At 38.9% G+C, this 21,787-nt stretch overlaps 1 protein-coding gene across 4 annotated transcripts in view; it reads left to right on the forward strand.

Moving 5' to 3' along the window:
• Positions 1-21,787, forward strand: part of SYNE1 (spectrin repeat containing nuclear envelope protein 1) — a 473,246-nt gene that overhangs the window by 363,306 nt on the left and 88,153 nt on the right. For all 4 annotated transcript variants that reach the window (XM_047102923.1, XM_047102922.1, XM_047102925.1 and 1 more), the window contains 14 exons: positions 1,186-1,359; positions 2,776-2,907; positions 3,629-3,825; positions 4,507-4,639; positions 4,984-5,166; positions 6,392-6,541; positions 7,374-7,550; positions 8,009-8,164; positions 12,302-12,457; positions 15,347-15,517; positions 17,234-17,367; positions 17,768-17,972; positions 20,127-20,309; positions 21,096-21,242. In XM_047102923.1, the coding sequence (XP_046958879.1) occupies positions 1,186-1,359; positions 2,776-2,907; positions 3,629-3,825; positions 4,507-4,639; positions 4,984-5,166; positions 6,392-6,541; positions 7,374-7,550; positions 8,009-8,164; positions 12,302-12,457; positions 15,347-15,517; positions 17,234-17,367; positions 17,768-17,972; positions 20,127-20,309; positions 21,096-21,242 (2,298 nt within the window). The remainder of the gene's footprint in view (positions 1-1,185; positions 1,360-2,775; positions 2,908-3,628; positions 3,826-4,506; positions 4,640-4,983; positions 5,167-6,391; positions 6,542-7,373; positions 7,551-8,008; positions 8,165-12,301; positions 12,458-15,346; positions 15,518-17,233; positions 17,368-17,767; positions 17,973-20,126; positions 20,310-21,095; positions 21,243-21,787) is intronic.

Genomic DNA, 21,787 nt, shown 5'->3' on the forward strand with positions numbered 1-21,787 from the left:
CGTAAATAACAGAGACGTAGGCTCAATAGGTAAAGAACTCTAGAAGGATTTGGTTGCATGGAACAGATAACTCTCCTGGCCATGGGAAGACCATCCAAGGCCATTAGCAGGAGATTGGGTTGTAAAAGGAATATCAGTTTTTGGTGCATGTTGGGCTAAATGACCTCCAAGTTCTCTTCCCACTTGAAGAGTCTATGATTTAATAGTTGTCAGTGAAAAATGAAGATACTGGCTTCTGTTGACCAGACGTTTTCTGAGGGAGAGCTCTATAGTGAACATGTTCTATATAGACTGGGTGGTTCAGGGTCCTCACCCACAAAATGGGAACTAAAACTACCTACCTCATAGAATTGTTACAAGGTTAACTGAGTTGGTCAGTAAAGCATTGGTAGAGTTTTAGCATATAGCACACACTAAATATTGTTATCAACTCCCAGCCCTTCAGCCCTAACCACAGTGGAGGGAACAGGAAATGGGATGAGCTCTGTCTCCCTCCTCTGGGGCCTGTTACACATAAAAAATTAACATTTAAAAATACATTTGTAGGACTGTGCAAGGCCTACCATTCTGTCGTGTGTAAGTATAATAAAAGGGAAATTTAAAACTGCGTAACAGCAATCCGTACATGTCAGGCTGTGCTTGGCAGTGAGTATTGGAGCACAACAAATGCTCTGGGAATTCGGAAGAGTAGAGTTCAAGCCCAACCATAAAGGAAGGAAAGTCATGAATGTGTCAAGTGAGGACATCTTGGGAAGTATGGCATATACACAGAGGCCAAAGAGGGGAGACTGGTTGCCAATGTGTCTGAGGGACAAGGGAGGCCAATTTGTGTGGTGGAGTTAATGAGAGTCTTCCAGATCGTATACAGGGATGAGGCATTTGGAGAGCAGAGGAGTTTTATCAACAGCTGGTCCCATCCGAAGGGCTCTGTTTGCAGGGACAGAGTATCTACAGCACATCACATGTCAGTGCACTTGAGGGGAGGGATGAGAGGCCAATTAAGAGACTGGAGTTCCCGTCTCTGCAGGAAGCCATGAGTGCCTACGTGAGGCAGGGTCTTGCAGAGGTGGGAAGATAATGCTCATATATTGCCTGAGTTCCATCAGCTTTTACATGTGAAGCGGCTTTTATTGTAAGGTGGTATATGAATGAGTCCCTGACCTCTTTCTACCTGACAAATTGCAGGAATACTTTCAAGGCCTGGAATCTCATATGATCCTGACGGAGACACTCTTCAGAAAGATAATCAACTTTGCGGTCCTACAAGAAACGCAGTTCCACACAGAACTGATGACACAGGCTTCAGCTGTACTGAAACGGGCCCACAAGAGGGGTGTGGAGTTGGAGTACATTCTAGAGGTGAGACTCCTGATGTAACATCTTTCCTACAGCAGACTCAACTGCAAAGCATACCCTTAATGGAAGATGTATTTATTCGTGCAATTCACCTCAGAATTGGAACTCCCAATTCTTGGAGTCCCTCAGACTCAGCCTCGTGTTCTGTCTTGTTTCCCTTGTATTTCCTATTTATGTTTGGAAAAGGCTGTGCCATGCCGTGAGTCAGCTAGATTTATCGAATACTGACTTTGGACAGGGCGTGATGGTATTTGGGGTTTTGACAGTGAGACTAAAGAGTGGCCGATCTTTGCTATCCATTATTGAAAAAGACTTCACATGATTTTTAAGAAGACTTTCCAGTTTCAAATAAAATAAAAATGAGAATTTAGGAGCAAGTGGTTTGGGATTTCTCCTTAGTAGAATGTCTATGCTATATATGTATATTTATTAAATGTTTGTGGTAGCTTTTTTTGTTGTGAATGTAACATATTTACTTTGCTTTACTACATGAAGTAAACACACCCTGCCCTTTTGCTGAAATCATGCCCTCATCATTACTGTGGTAAAGAATGAAACCACGCATATCAGATGCCTGATATGTTCCAGATGCACTATGTACATTATCATTTCATCCTCACGATGGACAAGATAGTTGTTATTATCCCCATTTGTTTAATGTTATAAATTAAACATTTTTAATGTTATACATGTTATAAATTAAACTTCTCTGAGGTTCAGAGAAGTTTCGTAACTTGCCCACGCTCATACTGCTGGTTGGTTATAGACACCCAAGCGTGTTTGCAATGCTTTTCAGGGTCGCCATCTGATTACTTGCTTCAAAGCCATCTTTTGCTTCCCAAAGCAAACCAAACACAAACATCTCCAACTAACTATGTATTTTTTATTTTTTAATTTGTTTTGAGTGAGAGAGAGAGAGAGAGAGAAAGAGAGAGCAGAAGAGGGGCAAAGAGAGAGGAAGAGAGAGAATCCCAGCTCAGAGCCTGACACAGGGCTTGAACTCGAACTCATGAACCATGAGATCGTGACCTGAGCCAAAATCAAGAGTGGGGTGCTTAACTGACTTGAGCCACTCAGGCGCCCTTCCAACATAACTTTGAAGTGAATCTGTTGAATGCGTACTTTGCACAAAAAGAAGATCGTGGTTCTTTAATGAGGATTTTTTTTAAGTTTTTATTTATTTTTGAGAGAGAGAGAGAGAGAGAGAATATGAGTGGGGAAGGGGCAGAGAGAGGGGGAGACACAGAATCCGAAGCAGGCTCCAGGTTCTGAGCTGTCAGCACAGAGCCTGACACGGGGCTCGAACTCACAGACCGCGAGATCATGACCTGAACTGAAGTCGGACGTTCAACTGAATGAGCCACCTGGGTGCCCCATAATAAGAATTTTTTAGCTTACAGACTGATACTGTGTTTCTAGACATGGTCTCATCTGGATGAAGACCACCAGGCGCTCAGCAAACAGCTGGAGGTGGTGGAAAGTAGCATCCCAAGTGTGGGATTGGTGGAGGAGAGCGAGGAGAGGCTCATCGACCGGATAACACTCTACCAGGTCAGCGTCCAATGGCATCTCAGTGTGAAAAGTTGCCACATTTCCTTTTGAAACTTCCCTGTGGTTTTAACTGAATCTAAACAAACTTGTAGTCAAATATTTTATTAAGTACTTTTACTTTTATTTCAAGCTATTAACATTGTTGAAAGCAGATAGATTTTAAGTATTTGTTTTATAATAGGAACATAAGATCTTTTTTCTTCTTTTTTTTTTCCTGTTTATTTACTTTTGATAGAGAGGCTGAGTGTGAGCAGGGGAGGGGCAGAGAGAGAGAGGGAGACAGAGAATTCGAAGCGGGCTCCAGGCTCTGAGCTGTCAGCACAGAGCCCGACGCGGGTGCTCGAACCCACGAACCGCGAGATCCTGACTTGAGCCAAAGTCGGCCATGTGACCAACTGAGCCACCCAGGCGCCCTCTTTTTTCTTTATTTAATGTGAGATCTCTTTTTGAAAATTCAACTGAGCATTTTCTGTGGTGCATGTTGGTGTTACAGCTTGATAGTTTTAAATGTACCTAAAGTTACTACAGAAAAAAAAAAAGAAAAAAGAAGGGCATCTATACTTAAATATAGGTGAGCCATCTCAACGTTTCTTGGGTGCAAACGGTTGAATTCTGACTAGTAGGGAACGGAACATTACGAGCACCAGAGAAACTATAATTCTTGAAGAGAAAAAAAATGCATCATCCAAAGTTTTAACCTGGTATTTTCAATCAATTTTAGCATTTGAAATCCAGCCTTCATGAATACCAGCCCAAATTATATCAGGTGTTAGATGATGGGAAACGACTGCTCATATCCATTAGCTGCTCAGATCTAGAAAGCCAGCTCAATCAACTGGGAGAACAGTGGTTGGATAATACCAACAAAGTGTCGAAGGAACTTCACAGATTGGAAACAGTACTGAAACACTGGACCAGGTAATACAATGGCTGTTACACATAGTTTTAGATTAGTGCTGCGGGCTCTTTCTAACACTAGTGGGTATGGGCTTAAAGAAGATAAGGTCCCCCTAGGCACTTATCTTGTAATTTGGAAAATAAAGGTGAAAACAAAGGCTTCCCTCCCTTAGATTCTTGGACAATTGTATAAACACGCAAGTAGAAGTGGGCAGGGAAGCAGGTACCCAATGCCCCTTACCTTTGAGCTCTGATCCTCCCTTGCCTATTGGCTGTACATGGGTGTTCACAGGAAAACCTTAGAAGGGGACATAGAATGAAAGTATGTTCGAGAAAGTAAGGGCAATGGGAAGTATTCAGGAGAAGTGGAGGGTTGATTTTACATCATGAAGTACTCTATTTCTATGCCACCTTTACTTCTAAGAACTTTTAATAATAGTCATCTAATATTTTCTAAATATTCTCATTGTGAATGAGTAGGAGAAAGATACATACTTTTTTTTTGCATTCAGCTTAGAAATGGGAAAGCTGAAGCTTGCTTAATGTTTAAATTTGAAGGGAATTTGAGAGTGTCCCATGCAGGGCATTATTCTCCCAGACCTGTTGTATCTCTTGTTTTAAAATTGGCCTTGCTGAATAACATGGGTTAGCAGAAAGGAGGTATCAGAGGTTTACTTGATAGATGCATTAATATAATTACAGATATCAAAGCGAATCTGCAGAACTTATTCACTGGTTACAGTCTGCAAAAGACAGGCTAGAATTTTGGACTCAACAGTCTGTGACAGTCCCACAAGAACTGGAAATGGTCCGTGATCATCTAAATGCTTTCCTGGTAAGCCTAAGAATCTAAAACATTTGATTCAATTTTATATACTTAGTAAGCCAAGCTGAAGAGAATTTGTCAATGTTAACTATGTGTGGTCAATAATTATGCAAAATACTAGGGTTCAACATTGCCTCATTAAAGTAATTTTCAAGGAATGGCTTCATTGTTGGCTTTCATTCGAGGCAACGGTATACTTTCTTTTTTTTTTTTTTTTTTTGGTCCTCTGGAGTGCTTAGCATAACTCCTCTTGAAGACGTATAGAAAAATTGTTTATGTAGTAAATGGTTCTCTTTTCTTAAATTAAAGGTCTAACTATTTAATCCTGATTTGAACATTGCTGCTCCTTTTAGGAGTTTTCCAAAGAAGTGGATGCGAAATCTTCCCTGAAATCATCTGTTCTGAGCATCGGAAATCAGCTTCTTCGATTAAAGAAAGTGGACACGGCTTCCCTACGTTCAGAACTGTCACACATTGACAGCCAGTGGACTGATCTGCTGACAAATATTCCGACTGTACAGGAAAAGCTCCACCAGGTATAGAAATAATCATAGGTTTAATTCATAACCATTGATTTAAGCAGTAGTCAATGGAAAGAGTGCTAATCTGCTTTTGCTTTCAAATGGAGATCTGCTCTGTCATGGACAGTTTGCCTTTTCTCTCTTCCATTGTTCTGCACACTAAAGGTGAGCTGTTCTACAAAGCCATACCTACAAATGTCATTTCTTCCAAGGACAACTTCTTTAGTGTGTGTGTGTGTGTGTGTGTGTGTGTGTGTGTGTGTGTAGTTGTAGTAGAAACTTCATCTGGCCTTGTGTAAACTGTTTCTTTGTAAAATGTGGGTCGCTCCACTTCCCTCATAAAGTGAATAGTTACAAGAATTCAATCACAATGTATTTTCAAGACTTATAATCTCGCCCATAATAGAGCAACTGGCATTCAATAAATTTAAGTACTTCCCTTCTCTGGAAATATACCTCCCTTCCCTGGATCCCAGACAATGTATATTTACCTCTCTTTGATATTCATCGCTCTACCAGGTATGATAGCTGTGTTTAATGTTTGGGTCTTATCCCTCCTAGTCAACAACTATATATTTCCAGGAGGGGCAGGAAATATCTCGCAATCATCTCTATATCTTTCTGCACCACATAGAAGTTCATAAATATTGTAAATGATTGCCCTTGTTCCTCCAAATCATTGTAATAAGTAACTGCAAAAACGTATGTTAGATTAAGTAAGATTCATAAATCTAACTATATTTTAGTTAAAGAGTAAGGAAATTGGCCATGCTCTTAGGAATAAATATTAGAGTGCCAAAAATCTAGAAAATGATAGTTTGTAATGTGGTATTTTTCTTTCTTCCTTTAACATTCCTGAGTCATAATACACAGAAATTTTTACAAGATAATTAATAAAATACATCTGTTGAATGTTTTGTAGTTAGGTTTTTTTTAACTCATAAAACTAGCTATAAAATAAGAATAATATTTCCTTCTTGCTGGTATTTTGATTAATTAGTTAGTGTTTATACAATGTTTATAGTATTGGATGTCAAGTGAACATAAGATGCCTATTATTGTTCATTGTTTGCCTGATGTTTAATTTCAAGCTTGTAATAAGGTTAAGATCCAAAAATGTCATTAAGAAGTGTTATCTCTTTTGGCACGTCAATAAATATTAACATAGGGTTTTGGGGTTGGCAGAAAGTTGGTTTGAATTTTAACCCTTGTGCCTTCATTCTGTCTCTTACTTGGGCAGCTCCAGATGGATAAGCTGCCGTCCCGCCATGCCATTTCTGAACTGACGACTTGGATTTCTCTAATGGAAAATGTTATTCAAAAGGATGAAGAGAACATAAAAAATTCGATAGGTTACAAGGCATTTCATGAATACCTTCAGAAATACAAGGTAGTGGAATTTTTTTTTTCTTTTAACTTTTCATATTTTAGGACTAGCTCATTCAAAAGAACTCAAAACTCAAATTATGCACATCAGATTTTGGAGTGGATGTTTCATACATAGTGACCAGATAAGGGTACAAGGGTAAAAAAAAACTGCCTCCCTAGTTGTAGACATAGAAAAGCTGTCCGGTGTTAGGAATAATTTTTAAAAATTTTTTTCAATGTTTATTTATTCTGAGAGAGAGAGAGAGACAGAGAGGGCAAGCCAGCAGGGGGAGGGCAGAGAGAGAGGGAGACAGAGGATCCTAAGCAGGCTCCACTCTGTCAGTGCACGGCTCGATGCGGGGCTCGAACCCATGAATTGCAAGATCATGACCTGAGCAGAAATCAAGAGTCGGTCGGTTAATCAACTGAGCCACCCAGGTGCCCCAGGAATAATTCTGAATAAGATTTTGTGTCATTTAAAAAATAATAAAAATAAATGCTATAATTTATGAGTATGTTATAGTGAGGTTAGACAATTTATCCAATTCTACATACATTCTCTACCTAAAATGTATACATATATTTATATTCAATATATTAATAAATTCAAAATTTTATAAATTTTTATATATTCAAGTCAGTAATTTATACTTTTATAAATTCAGTATGTTCATATATGTATATATTCAATTTCTGATAATAACGAGTTATAGAATTATAAGCAGATTGTGTCATTTGGACTAAATCACAGAAATGATAAGATTAAAGTTGTTTAAGGCTTTCCAATTCCTGATAAAATATAAGACATTTATGTGCATAACCTTGTTTCTTTATTTCCTCCCTTCACTTTTCAGGGTTTTAAGATAGATATTAACTGTAAACAGTTGACAGTTGATTTTGTGAATCAGTCCGTGCTACAAATCAGCAGTCAGGATGTGGAAAGTAAACGCAGTGACAAGACTGATTTTGCTGAGCAACTTGGAGCCATGAATAAAAGTTGGCAAATCCTGCAGGGCCTAGTGACTGAGAAGGTAAGCCACGTGGCTCTTGCTGTCCAACATGCCAAGACCAGGGACGGTCTGTAAAGAAAACTCATTTCACAAGCAGTATAGCTTCACATAGCACACAAACGTTTCTGAAGGGGACACCACTGAACCCCATTGCGCTAAATATTCTTCACTCTTGTTCATGATTTTCTCTTATTCGTCTTCTACTCTTCACCCATTGTACATTGTTTTACTTTTTTAAAGGTGCCCCTTAACTTCTTTTGCCTTTCCAAGTTGACTTTACTTAATTACCAATACTAGTTAGTCACCGACTTATACTTTATAAGATTTGTTTTTTAATCCTCTATACAATAAGCTGTATCTTAAAAGCTCTTAATTTAGAGGGAGTAGTGGCTTGAGTAATTGGAGGAAATGGTGGCTTGAGTGCCAGTGATTTGATTTTAAAATAAAATTGCAAACTTCATTTCATTATGTGTGTTCAGATCCAGCTGTTGGAAGGCTTATTGGAATCTTGGTCAGAATATGAAAATAATGTGCAAAGTCTGAAAACTTGGTATGAAACCCAGGAAAACAAACTAAAACAACAGCATCGAATTGGAGATCAGGCTTCAGTTCAAAGCGCAATGAAAGACTGTCAGGTACGTTGCCCGGGGGGCTGACAGGCATTTGTCATAGTTTCGTGGCAGGTGCCAAAGGAGTTTTCTGGCCCTGGGAGCTGAGAGTTAAATACTGAAAAAAGTTGTATTTGGTAATGAATTTCTCTGATTATGTGAGTTTATGAGGTTTTTTTTTTTAACTATTATGTTTTTCACCTATTTAAAATAATTTGAAATTATGAGAATCTTGAGACACGCTCTGAGGTAGACACAGTGCTACCAACTCCTACAGGCTGCTCATCAGATTTAATACTTAAACATTTTGACATATTTTCCTGAATTACTCCTTTTTTTTTAATATTTTATAGTGAATCCCAGACATCATGTCATTTTATTCCTGCATGCTACAATACACATCTCTAAGAAGTTGACATTTTCATACATAAACATAACATCCTTATCACCACAAAAACTTTGACAATAATCCCTTAATGCTATTCAATGCTCAGCTCATAACACCGTCTCTACAATTTTCTTTAAAACGTCTCTTTTTTTTCCGGTTAATTTATTCACATAGGGATACAACAATGTCCACATGCTACAATTGTTATTAGATCTCTTAAGCCTCCTCAGTATTTGTTAATAAAACTAACTTGTTGCAGAATCTGTAGACTGGTCCCATGTTCAGGATTAGCCTGTGGACTTCCTTTAAGATGTCCTCTGTATCCCCTGTATTTCCCACAAATGGACGTTAGCGCTAGAGGCTTGACTGAGTTCTGTTTTCAACTCTAAGGAGCAGAGTGCTCCTCAGACAACAGCGTTACTTTCTCCCACGTCCTCTGGGAAGCTCCAGCAGCATCCGCTCATTCTACCCTTAATGGTGAGAGTCTCTCCTGCAAGTGGAGTGAACATGCTCTAAATGGTTTCCAGTGACTTAGGAACACTCAATATTTGCTCAGGTATTCTTGTTTATGCAAAAGAAAGTGAGTTATTGCAGGTAATGCTGTAATAAAATTTTGAAATAGTTCAGTGATTTCTAATACACGGAGCAGCTGTGATGGTTCTCTGTAGTGTTTCCCAAGAACAGCCGAAGACTCAACTATAAAATAACTCTACAGGAACGCACCTTTCCCCAAATCTTGTTTTTATATTGTAGACTCCGAAAAGAAAGGCCTTTCATAACAATCTTCCTTCCAACTGGCAATTTTTTCTGGGGGCAGATGTAAAGAAAGATCTATTTAAACTCTCAGTCAAAGCTTTTCCATTTAGAAACGGAAGAGCAGATACCTTTGTGCTGGGCTGACGCGCTAATAGATTGTAATTTCCAGCGTGCATAAATACGGCAGAACCAACATATAGAGAAATACCCTGAAATTAAAAATATGCTTCTCATCAGAAGATGGGTGTATAAAAGACTGAAGACCAAAATTATGCCTCACCTAGCCTCATAGCATTTCCGGGTTTCCAGGAGCCAGTAGTGTTTCTAATTTCGGCCATCAATTTTTGTCTATCAAAATGCGCCAAAAAATCCAGAATTTCACAATTTAACTTTGAGGGATGAGAAGTCTGACCTCTTAAGCTCCTGAGTGTTTCCATTAAAATGAAATATAATTAGCAACATTAGTGCTTCTTTGTTCTGTCATTGTGATAAACTTTACTGTTAGAAGTGAAATAATGCATTAACTTTTCCTTTTTAAAAAAATTCATCTTTAATTTTTATTTATTTTTCAGAAGAGCATGAGTTGGGGAGGGGCAGAGGGAGAGGGAGACACAGAATCCGAAGCAGGCTTCAGGCTCTGAGCTATCAGCATAGAGCCTGACACAGGGCTTGAACTCATAAACCATGAGATCATGACTTGAACGAAAGTTGGGCACTTAAGTGACTGAGCCACCCAGGTGCCCCTAGCTTTTCCTTTTTACTTCTTTCTCTCCTACTTTTTTTTTTAAGTTTTTTTTTTAACATTTATTTATTTTTCAGACAGAGACAGAGCATGAACAGGGGAGGGACAGAGAGTAGGTAGACACAGAATCTGAAACAGGCTCCAGGCTCTGAGCTGTCAGCACAGAGCCCGACGTGGGGCTCTAACTCGGGAATGGCAAGATCATGACCTGAGCTGAAGTCAGATGCTTAACTGATTGAGCCACCCAGGCACCCCTTTAAAAAAATTTTTTTTAATGTTTATTTATTTTTGAGAGAGACAGAGACAGAGCACAGGCGGAGGAGGAGCAGAGAGCTCCTCTTTCTTTTTCATCTCATTAATGTACTTTTTGCCTGCCATTTTCCATTTTGCTTTTTTTTCATGACCGTACCTTTTATTTAACAGAGATATTACTACCAGAAAACGAAGTGGAGGTTTGGCCAAGTTTTACTCCTTTTCGGACCCAAATTTGAGTCTCTCCCGGAAGGTCACACAAGGCAGTGTCAGGAGGGAAAGCTTGAAATGTGGTTTAAAGAACTTCACACCAATCCCAATTAGTGATTTCAAATTTAGTCATTTTTTTTTTTTTGAAACAAAGAACAGAATGAAAGTAACCCACGCAGTTATTTTGGGGCATCACGTATAAATCACCACAGCTTAACGGCAGGTTCTATTTGGCAGTACCATAAACCTTGATAAAAATTTATTGTCATTTTTGAGAAATTGTTCCTCTGGACCAAAGTGTGATGTTCAAGCCAGCAGACTTAAATCGGTGACTGGATTCAACCATTATTTTGTTTAGAACATCTTGAATACTTTCCCACTCTTTCAGAGGTGATTTATTCATTTAAACCAACATAAAAAATGATACTTATGAATTAACTCAAGTTAAGAATGATTTATTATAGCAAAAAAATGTTAGGTTTGGCTTCTTTCGTCAGTGATCAGAAACAGAATCATCTTTTAATTATTATTGAAAGGAAAGGAAAACACACTTTCATTTTGCACAAAATATATATTTCAGTCCTGTTTCCTTCCTGGATTTTGCTTTTATGCCAACATAAATGTGCAGGGCATTTTAGGGATGTGTTTTGAAGCAATGGGTCATTCATTTAATATTGCTCACTAAAAAAAGTTAACATCTATGGGTAAATAAGGATAAATTTATTTCCAATGGTTGGATTTTAGAATCCTATTAGAGACATTATGGTTAATCTTTTAAAGAAGTAGAGAGAGAAATCCTTAAATAGTGAAATTAATGGTGTTTTCTATACTGCATAGAGGACCTATAACCCTAGTAATCATTATATTCATTCTCTGGTTAATTATCAAAGCTGTCAAAATATTGACAGAATTATGAAGTGGAAATGAAAGAACAATATTAAAAATGAAAGTGATCTCTTCAGGCTACTAATTGCATGAATTTCTAATTACTACATCAAGAAAAAAATAGCTTCATGATAATTAAGGAGAGAAAAATAAATAAATTGGTACTGACTCATGGCTGATTACCAAATAGTTGACTATAATAATACTATCCTATGTGAACCAAGTTTTTAACAGCTTTAAAAGACATTCCATATATTCATTATATATATTTCATATATATTATTTTAGAATTTTCTTCACTTTAACCTCCATGGCTACATACCTACATATCTAGTTCTTTTTTTTTTTTCAATGTTTATTAATTTTTGAGAGACAGAGACAGAGTGCAAGTGGGTGAGTGTCAAAGAGAGAGGGAGACACAGAATTCAAAGCAGGCTCCAGGCTCTGAGCTGTCAGCACAGAGCCCGTCGCGGGGCTGGAACTCGTAACCGTGAGATCATGACCTGAGCCAAAGTCGGATGCTTAACTGACTGGGCCCAGAATTCCATTCTATTGCATGTCAGCCTAGGACTGTGTAACTTTTCCAACACAGGATATATGATTTTAAGAACATAAATCATGTTATTATTTTTCACATATATTTCTTTCCTTCTGAATCCTTAAAAAAACTTACCTGGTGCTATGTCTTTATCTAGTAGGTAATCAAATTTTGCTTTTTAAAAGTTATGCTAATTTATCTTGGAATAAAAGGACTATTTTAAAAAATTTAATGTAGGAACAAGTAATGCTGTGTGAAAATGCTCTCCTGAAAATGACAAATTTTTTGTATCAATAAAAAATTGCGAGGATATGAGACTGTAATGGCTCAATTTCAGTGGACTGCAGAGTTCTGTAATAGAACAATTTAAAGTGACTGTTTTTAATCTCTCAGGATCTAGAAGATTTGATTAGAGCAAAAGAAAAAGAAGTAGAGAAAATTGAGCAGAATGGACTTGCTTTGATTCAGAACAAGAAAGAAGAAGTCTCTGGTGTTGTCATGAGCACGCTGCGGGAGCTCAACCAAACCTGGGCAAATTTAGACCACATGGTAATAACTGCTTGCAGAGACCTGACATTAAGACCATGTTTTTCTTCTCGTGTCCACATGTGTCATGGGTTTTGGTTTTCCTGAAATAGCTGAGTAGTTACAGAATATCAACCTTATCTCTTTGTACTAAGTCTACTTTATTAATCTCCCTTAAAAAAAAAAAGTCTAGCTTTGGATATTTCCTATAACAGACATTATCATGAACATTACTCTCTTAATAGTCTCATCCATTCCCATGTCCATAGATACCACCTAGGTACAGACAGTTCTCAAATGTGTCTCCCCAGCCTGGATTTCTTTCCTAAAGTCTAGACAGAGACAGAGAGAGAGATGCAACTTATAGACATCTCTTCTTACAGGACCAGTAGACATCTCAAACTTGCATGCCGAAGCCAACTCCTAACTCTTGCCCCACAAACCTATGCTTTCTGCCATCTCAGTGATTGATGGCTCTGCCCGGTTGCTTAGACAGAAGACTGTGTGGTCATTCTTCACTCTTCTCTTTCTCTCATTCCCCATGTCTGGTCCCTCAGCAATTTTGTCAGCCTTCTTTTCAGAAGAGATCTAGAATCCAGCCTCTCCCCCATCTCTGTAGCCTGCACCTCGGTCCAAGTCAGCATCATTGCTGGCTTTGGTTATTTCCGTGGCCTCCATGCCAGAGAGAGGTCCTGTTAAATGGAAGCCAGATAAAACTAGTCATCTGCTTAGAACCCCTCGATAGCTTCTTGCCTAGTTCAGAATGAGGCCAAAACTTGGCCCCATGACCTGGGCTCCCATAGTCCCTTTGACCTGTCCTCTGCTGCTGTCCCACAGGTTCCTATTGCTTTTGATCTCTCCGTACTCTTGAACTCCAATGGCCCGTTCCACACCCAGGGACTCTGCATTGACTGTTCCCTCCATCTGGAACACCCTCTCCCAGTATCCTCATGGGCTACTCCCTCTCCTCAAATTTCTTGTTCAAGTTCATCATCTCAGTGAGGGCTTTCCTGTCTACTTTGTTTTAAATGACAGCTTCCACATCCCTATCTCACCCTCCCTGACTCTCTTCTCTGCTTTGCTTTTATCTATATTATTTATCAATTTCTAACTGAGGATACAGCCCACTTGTTTAAATTTCTCTCACTAAAATGTAAGCTCTATGAAGACATTTGATAAATACATGCCAAATGGAGTGCTGAATCCTCCAATAATAAATACATGTAACAACAGATACTGCTCTGTACACACCTGTGTGAGTAGTTACCATCCATACTTTGCAGAGATGCGGGCTAAGGCACAAGCAGGTTAGGTGACTGGGACCCTTGGAGCACAGCAAACAGCTCCTTACAGTCTATGTACTCGTCCAGGTGCAGCCTTCGAGTCTGTCCTTACCTTGTCTTTAACCCAGTTTTAAATCTATTTTATTTCATTTTATTTTATGCATTTTTATAAACAATTACAAATCTGGGAAATAATTTACTCTTATCAATTAAGTGATTCTTTCACAGAAACATCTTTTCATGAAAAACCAACAAAAATGATACAAAAACTAAATAGACTGTTTAAAAATTCTGATTAATCTCCTGGCTTTTTTTTCCTGTCCTCCCCTGACTTTCTGGGTGAAGTCCGCCCCCTCTCCGGTCTGCGCCTCTGTGCTTTATACCATTTGTGAGACAGCACTTTTGTAACCCTGTGGCCTATTCGATAGTAGTTTGGTTGGTTTCAGCATTTTTCGTTTATGCTAAGAACAAAATCGGAGAAAGCAGGGACAAATTAATTTATATGATCTATTTTCTTAATTATGGCCATACTTACTCCTTATTCAAAAGATTACATTTAGAGGATTAAGGGTGACATCCAGGAAGTCCAAAGTAGATATCTTTATAAATGATACAGATCAAACTAAGAATTAACATTTTCTATTGCAGATAAGTCTAGGGAAAGAATGTTCTTAGATGTTTTGTCTTAAGATAGGAATTTGAGGGTTTGTGTGCATGTGTGTGTGTGTGTGAGAGAGAGAGAGAGAGAGAGAGAGAGAGAGAGAAGAGAGCATGCATACGTGTGATGGAAGGAAGGAAGGAGGGAGGGAGGGAGGGAGGGAAGGAAGGAAGGAAGGAAGGAAGGAAGGAAGGAAGGAAGGAAGGAAAGAAGGAAGGAAGGGGATAAATAGATATTTTTTATTTCATTTCTTGGGACCAGAGTGCGTAGATTCAAATCTAGAACTCTCATATTCTGATAGTAGGATCTCAGGTGATTTTCATAACCTGAGGTGTCTCAGGTTTTTTATCTATAAGATGGAGATAATAATTACAGCCACCTCATAAGGTTATTATAAGGATTGAATGAGTTCATGCATTTAAAACCCTCATTTAATATATTTCCTAAACTGTGGTATTAAATATATTGACCTTTTATCACTTTTATATTATATAGATACATAGAATGTATATTATGTGTATTACATACAAAGGTCCTATATTACATTTTTAAGCATTTAAATTTAGACAGTAGTCAAAAGTATGAAAGACATAAATTTCAATATTGCTACATATTTTCAAATCTTTTTTTTCTAGTTTATTTATAATGCCTGAAACCCTGATGAAGTTCTTAGATACTAATGTTGCTTCCATCAATTCAATATATATTCTATCATTTTTTGTTGTTGTTTATTTATTTTTGAGAGAGAGACATACAGAGCACAAGCTAGGAGGGGCAGAGAGAGAGGGAGACACCGAATCCAAAGCAGGCTCCAGGCTCCGAGCTGTCAGCACAGAGTCCGATGTTGAACTCACAAACTGTGAGATCGTGACCCGAGCTGAAGTCAGACACTTAACCGACTGAGCCACCCAGGCGCCCCTCCATCATTTTGAATATTATGCAATTATAAGAAGTTTCTGTCTCTTTCAATAGGTTGGGCAGTTCAAGATACTGTTGAAGTCCGTGTTTGACCAATGGAACAATCACAAGGAGGCCTTTGATGAGATAAACAGTTACCTCATGGAGGCCAGATATTCTCTTTCCCGCTTCCGCCTGCTGACTGGTTCTTTAGAAGCTGTACAAGTTCAGGTAGACAATCTTCAGGTAAGGAATGAATTTAACCCATCTTTCATATTCTCTTTAGTTTGATAAAATTAAAAACAAATGTGAACATCATCCTGGGATATTGCTATATATTGTTTACATTTAATTATTTTTAAATATTTAAAATTATCTTAACCCGCTTTATTTTCAACTTAATTAAACTTGCCTGTGGATAACGCATTTCTGGATTAGTTGGTATATAACCAAATGATTTAAAAAATTCTATTACATAAATATCCATGTGAATATATTTTATAGAATGATTTTACCTTCAAGCCAGCCTCCCTGACCCATTGTCGCTGCCTTGTGTCTTCCCTTTCTCTCTTTATCCTGCTTCTCCCAACATATTCTAAGGGATTAAAAAGAAAACAAAGAGAAAGATAGCAAAGTGGTAAATTTGTAAACTATTAAGTTGTTTTCCTTTCGTTCAGCATAGTATCAGTGGTCTGTCTGATGTGTACACATAAGCCTCTTTTTCTAGCACTTACTGCTTGGTTTCCTGTGTGCCTGTCATCACTGTACTCATATAGAATGACATCGCTGCTGTTTGACCCTACAGAGCACTCTCTTACCTCAGGCCACTGCCTTCAAATCAGCTATCACTCTTACTCCCCTGTGCACTGGGCATTGACCGGGCACTGTCACCTGTGGCCGCTCTTTCTCCCTGGCTAACTCCTGCAGACTACGGGATGGGCAGGACAGGCCCTCCGGGGAGGGGATGCCAGCAGGAGCCCAGCATGTACCGTCCTTACATTAGTTCGTTTCCCTGCTTGGCAATGAAAGTTCATATGCTGCCGACCTCATACGCCGCCTCTCTGAAGGGAATGCTTTTTCTTGTGGATGGGATAAGAGGGAGGGAGGATAAAACATACATATATAATTTCTTTAAACCTTAAATAGTTGTTGCAGATACTGAGAATCATTAAAATGTGCTTTGAGAATAGTAAGTTTGAAAACATATTTTCTAGCTTTGCGGCAATTAGAAGTACTTTTTAGTGTAGCCTGTTCTATGTCTAACACCTGCATATGCTGTCTTAAGATACAAAAGGATTTTGATTTGATGGCAATCAGATATTGGTGTTAAACAGAACTCGGTTTTTGTAGCCTACTTCACCTAGAGAGTTTTACTAAGAACTGAGTCTGTCACCTCAGCAGTATTTCCGGGGAAACGTCTTCCTTCAAGGTGCTTCACTGGTCCTTGGTAGAAGACTGTGCCAAGTCTATAATCTGCCCAGTAAATATTCCTTGCAAGGAAGAACACCCAGATATAGAACTTATAAATGGTACCCGGAATCATCATGACTTCTTAAGGTCTAGTTATTGGGAGTTTCTGGTAGAACACCTGTAGGTATGTAATACAAGGGAGACGTGGGTTTTGACTTTGAACAGCAAAGAGAACCAGTGTGACAGATGGCATGGCTTCCTACCAGTTGACGGACAGGGACACTCCTGCAAGCTTTTCCAGCAGAATTCCAGATGCCACTATAAGAAGGTTCAGTTGCTAGGAATCCCTTCTTACACCCATAAGAGCAAAATCATTAAAAGAAGAAATGATTATCTAATGAAAACTTATAAAGCATTGGAACAAAGTCATGGTTTGTGTATGTTTATGTACGCATTTATGAAAACAACTCTAAATTACTTTTAAACTCGATTATTAGAATTTGCATCCTGTCACGTCATCTGTGGCACTTTTTTTTCCCCCCCCTTGGGAAGAATCTTCAAGATGATCTGGAAAAACAGGAAAAGAACTTACAGAATTTTGGTTCCATCACCAACCAACTGTTAAAAGAATGTCACCCACCTGTGACAGAAACTCTTACCACCACATTAAAAGATGTCAATATGAGGTATGGAACATGCTAATTTTACACTGTTATGCATTATTTTACATTACAGCCTTATTATAAATAATGATAGAGCTAAAACTTGCTGGCATTTTGAAATTGAGCTTTAAAGACTCTATTCATGTTTTGATTTTCACAAATGAATTTAAGGTAAGAAAATGCAGTGAAGAGGCTTAGAAAGAAATGAGAGCTGCTATATATCCCAAGATTGACCTCATTCCTACTATCTACCCCTGAAATATGAGTGAGCCATATTACATGATACAATTATGTCAGATTGAGACGAGACATCCTGCATTATTTCCATATTCACGTGAAGCAGGGTCATGAAAAATAATATAGTAAATAACGGCATTTGTTGAGAGGTGTTAATCTGCCCATGAGTGTTGGCTGTTGTTTCCAGATGGAATAACTTGCTGGAAGAGATTGCTAAGCAGCTGTGCTCCAGCAAGGCACTCCTTCAACTTTGGCAAAGATACAAGGACTACTCCAAACAGTGTGCTTCTGCGGTTCAGCAGCAGGAGGATGGAGCCAGTGAGCTCCTGAAGGCAGCCACTAACAAGGACATTGCCGATGACGAAGCTGCGACGTGGATTCAGGATTGCAACGTATGTTTAGGAACGCTGGCGCTTTCCCACCACGCGGGTCTTAGACATCTCGAGTTTAGCAGGGCTCGGGCTGATTGTGGGTAAGCTTCTGGTACGTCTCAGTATGTGGGACAGCTCTCCAAAAATTGTTTGTAAGTATCAGCGAGGCTCCTAGGTTTTCAGAACACAGTTGCACGTGTATCAGATTTAAGAGGCCCCTCCCACTGTTTCGTGTTTAGAGAGGAGTGGTTTTCCCATTTTTTCCTAATGGCATCCCATCCATGTGAAGATTTGGGCTGTTTTTCCAGATTTGATCAATTTGAGAAATGACCACATGGAGAATAATGTTGTATCTTTTAAAAATCTGTGAAAAGTATTATCTATATCTTATGTAAGCATTAACATCATTATTTCTTCTAAGAATTTAATAGTAGAAAGAAGTCTTTCTCTCCTGACTTACTGGAATACTTCTTTTTAATAAAATATTTCTCTTTTTTACTGAAGTTGCCAATAACCTACTTTAGGTTTTCAGGAACAGTTCTCTTGTTTCCCTCATTCCATGCTTCTGACTCTTCGTCCTTATTTGTCTTTATTTTAATGAACTTGTTTCAAAGACCTTCTTGTAAACTTTCCCAAATCGATGTATTAGAATTAGGCAAGTTGTAAAAAGCACATAAATAAAATTTCAACCTATCCTAATACCTTCACATAAATACTGAATAAATTACCTTAGAGCCAAAGTTTAATATTTACAGTAAAGGTAACGTAATGCTTTTCTCCCTGACTTCCACATTTTATCTTTATAAGATTCGTGATTTTTTTTTAAAGTTTTTTAATGTTTATTTTTGAGAGAGAGAGAGAGAGAGAGACAGACAGAGAGCACAAGCAGGGGAGGGTCAGAGAGAGAGAGAAGGAGATACAGAATCGGAAGCAGGCTCCAGGCTCTCAGCTGTCAGCACAGAGCCCAACGCGGGGCTCGAACTCACAAGCCTTCGAGCCATGAGATCATGACCTGAGCCGAAGCCAGCTGCTTAACTGACTGAGCCACTCAGGTGTCCCAAGATATGTCATTTTAAAGTTTCAGTCCTCCTGAGTTGATATACACATACCTGTTTTAGAGGGCAATGCTCCAAATTATTTCTCTGAATTTGTTAAAAATCTATGTCAAAGTCAGAGGTGCCCCGCCCCCCCTTTTTTTTCCCTCCCTTTCACAAGAGTCAATGTATAGGCATAGCAAGCTTTGCTCTTTCCACCGTGTCTGGTGGGTCAAGAACCAGTCATTTGTCATCTCTTAGTGGTAGAAGGAAACTAGAAACAGGGAATTTCCATTGGCTTAAATTTTGAGCATATGAGTGTCCCACAAAGAAATGGAGGCAAGAGAAACTATGGCAAAGAATGAAGATACAGTCTTCTTTTTATACTGCTTGACTCTGCTCACCAGGGCCATTGCTGGGGTTCTATGCCCCACTAAAACAGGAGGGCCCATTGTAACCACTATAATGTGACCACGCACACAGAAGATGCTGTTGACAAACTCATCCCTTGTGTGTATAATATTAATTAGAAACAGGCAAAATGTAGCACTGTGGGGTTTTTTTAACTTTCTTTTTTTAATTTTTTTTAACATGAGATTTATTGTCAAATTGGTTTCCACACAACACAAACTCATCCCTTGTGTGTATAATATTAAGTAGAAAAAGGCAAAATGTAGCACTGTGTTTTTTTAACTTTATTTTTTTATTATTTTTTTAATATGAAATTTATTGTCAAATTGGTTTCCACACAACACCCAGCGTAGCACTGTGTTGTTGATTTGATATCAACTACAGGAAAAGATAGGAAAAATGCCCAAATGTTTCATTATTGGCTCTACTTGTAGTCGTGTTTCTTCTTGTTTATGTATGTTTCTCTGCAGTTCCCCCGATGTCCTACAATGAACCTAGGTGATTTTTATTATAAGAATAGCACATTTATCTCTAAAAATGTTAGCACCCATCTGGTTTTAAACATCAGATTTAATGCTTGATCATTTTTCTGCAGGTGAAGGTGATTTAGTGTAATAAATCGACAAAGTAAGAACTGAGTGCTTCTAGACGTGTGGACCTTTGCTGATTATCAGTTTAAGGAGTACCCTTAGCATGTTGTTGCATAATGGCATATTTTCATCGTCTATAGGATCTCCTCAAAGGCTTGGGGACAGTGAAGGATTCCCTTTTTGTTCTCCGTGAGCTGGGAGAGCAGCTCAAGCAACAAGTGGATGCTTCAGCAGCATCAACCATTCAATCCGATCAGCTGTCCTTGAGTCAACGCTTATGTGCCCTAGAACAGGCTCTCTGCAAGCAGCAGACCATGTTACAGGTGTGTTATAAATCGGGCGTTCTATAACATCTGAGCCTCAACACAGGAAAAGAAAATTTTTCCATCGTTGAGACCTTGCCTCTTTCAAGAGCAAAGAATTAAAAAGTAGACAAACTTGGAAGTTCCAGTGGGGACAAGGGAAGGTGGGAGTCTTGCACTGTCCTTTCCAATGTAATTTTGCCCCTGAACCAATGCCTCCTTCTAGAGTACTGAGTAAAATGTGTTTAACTAATAAACACTAAGTGGCTTTAATATTGACATTCATGTTTATATAGCAAGTTTTTGCCAAGAATCATAATATATTTCTGTTTGGAAGTATATTTTACAAATAACTTTAGTTCATTAATAAATGGTACATAGGAATAATTCTGTTTTCTTTTTTTTTTTTTTTTCCAATGTTTATTTATTTTTGGGACAGAGAGAGACAGAGCATGAACGGGGGAGGGGCAGAGAGAGAGGGAGACACAGAATCGGAAACAGGCTCCAGGCTCTGAGCCATCAGCCCGGAGCCTGACGCGGGGCTCGAACTCACAGACCGCGAGATCGTGACCTGGCTGAAGTCGGACGCTTAACCGACTGCGCCACCCAGGCGCCCCAAGAATAATTCTGTTTTCAAAAAATTACGTTAATAAAGAGAAGAAAGCTTAAATCATACAGCCTTGTTTCTTTAGGAAAGACATCTTGAGGATGGCACTTTGACACAACGATATGAAAAGTAATTTCAATACCCACTTACCCTTTAACTAGATTCTAAATATCAATTTTCTTTGTTGGGAAAAAAAAAAGGCTGGAGTTCTTGACTATGAAACCTTTACCAAGAGTTTAGAAGCTTTGGAGGCCTGGATAGTAGAAGCGGAAGAAATATTGCAAGGGCAGGACCCTGGCCACTCTTCTGACCTCTCGACCATCCAGCAAAGGATGGAAGAACTTAAGGTAAGTGCTTTCAAATCCTAGCCCCAGATCTTCTATCTTTTGTCCTCAAAATCTTAAGGAATACTCACAACTCCTAAGATAGGCCTACTTTTTATTTTGAGCTTCCAAAGAAACCCTTGCCAGCTCTGTTTTCCTGGAGTGAGCACACACTGATTTCACAGACTGCGGTGGGAGCCTGGCCAGGAGCAGCCCTAGGACCCCAGCTCAGTGCTGCTTCTCACCTCTTCCCATGCCCAGTGGGCAACCTCCTCCTTCACAGCCCATGGAACCTCCATCCCCGTCTCTACCTTCCTCTCCTACACAAGCCCCCTGTCTCTCGGATCCTGGCAACAGCCTCCATGACTCTCCTTGCAGCCACTCCTCCCCCTCCAGCCCACAGCGGCCAGAATGATCTTCTTCTAAAAGGTTTTACTTAATTATGAACTATTTTAAACAGTCAGTAAATAAAATAATACCATAGACATGCCAAGTTCATTGTCTTTTTCCTCTGCTTAAAACCCTCCGCGGGTTCCCACTGCTCTCCCAGGGTGAAGACCGGTGTGGAT

The sequence above is a fragment of the Lynx rufus genome, unplaced genomic scaffold (assembly GCF_022079265.1).
Source record: "Lynx rufus isolate CCGP_SWC_20201006 ecotype Redwood Valley unplaced genomic scaffold, mLynRuf1.p SCAF_6, whole genome shotgun sequence".
Lineage (NCBI taxonomy): Eukaryota > Metazoa > Chordata > Mammalia > Carnivora > Felidae > Lynx > Lynx rufus.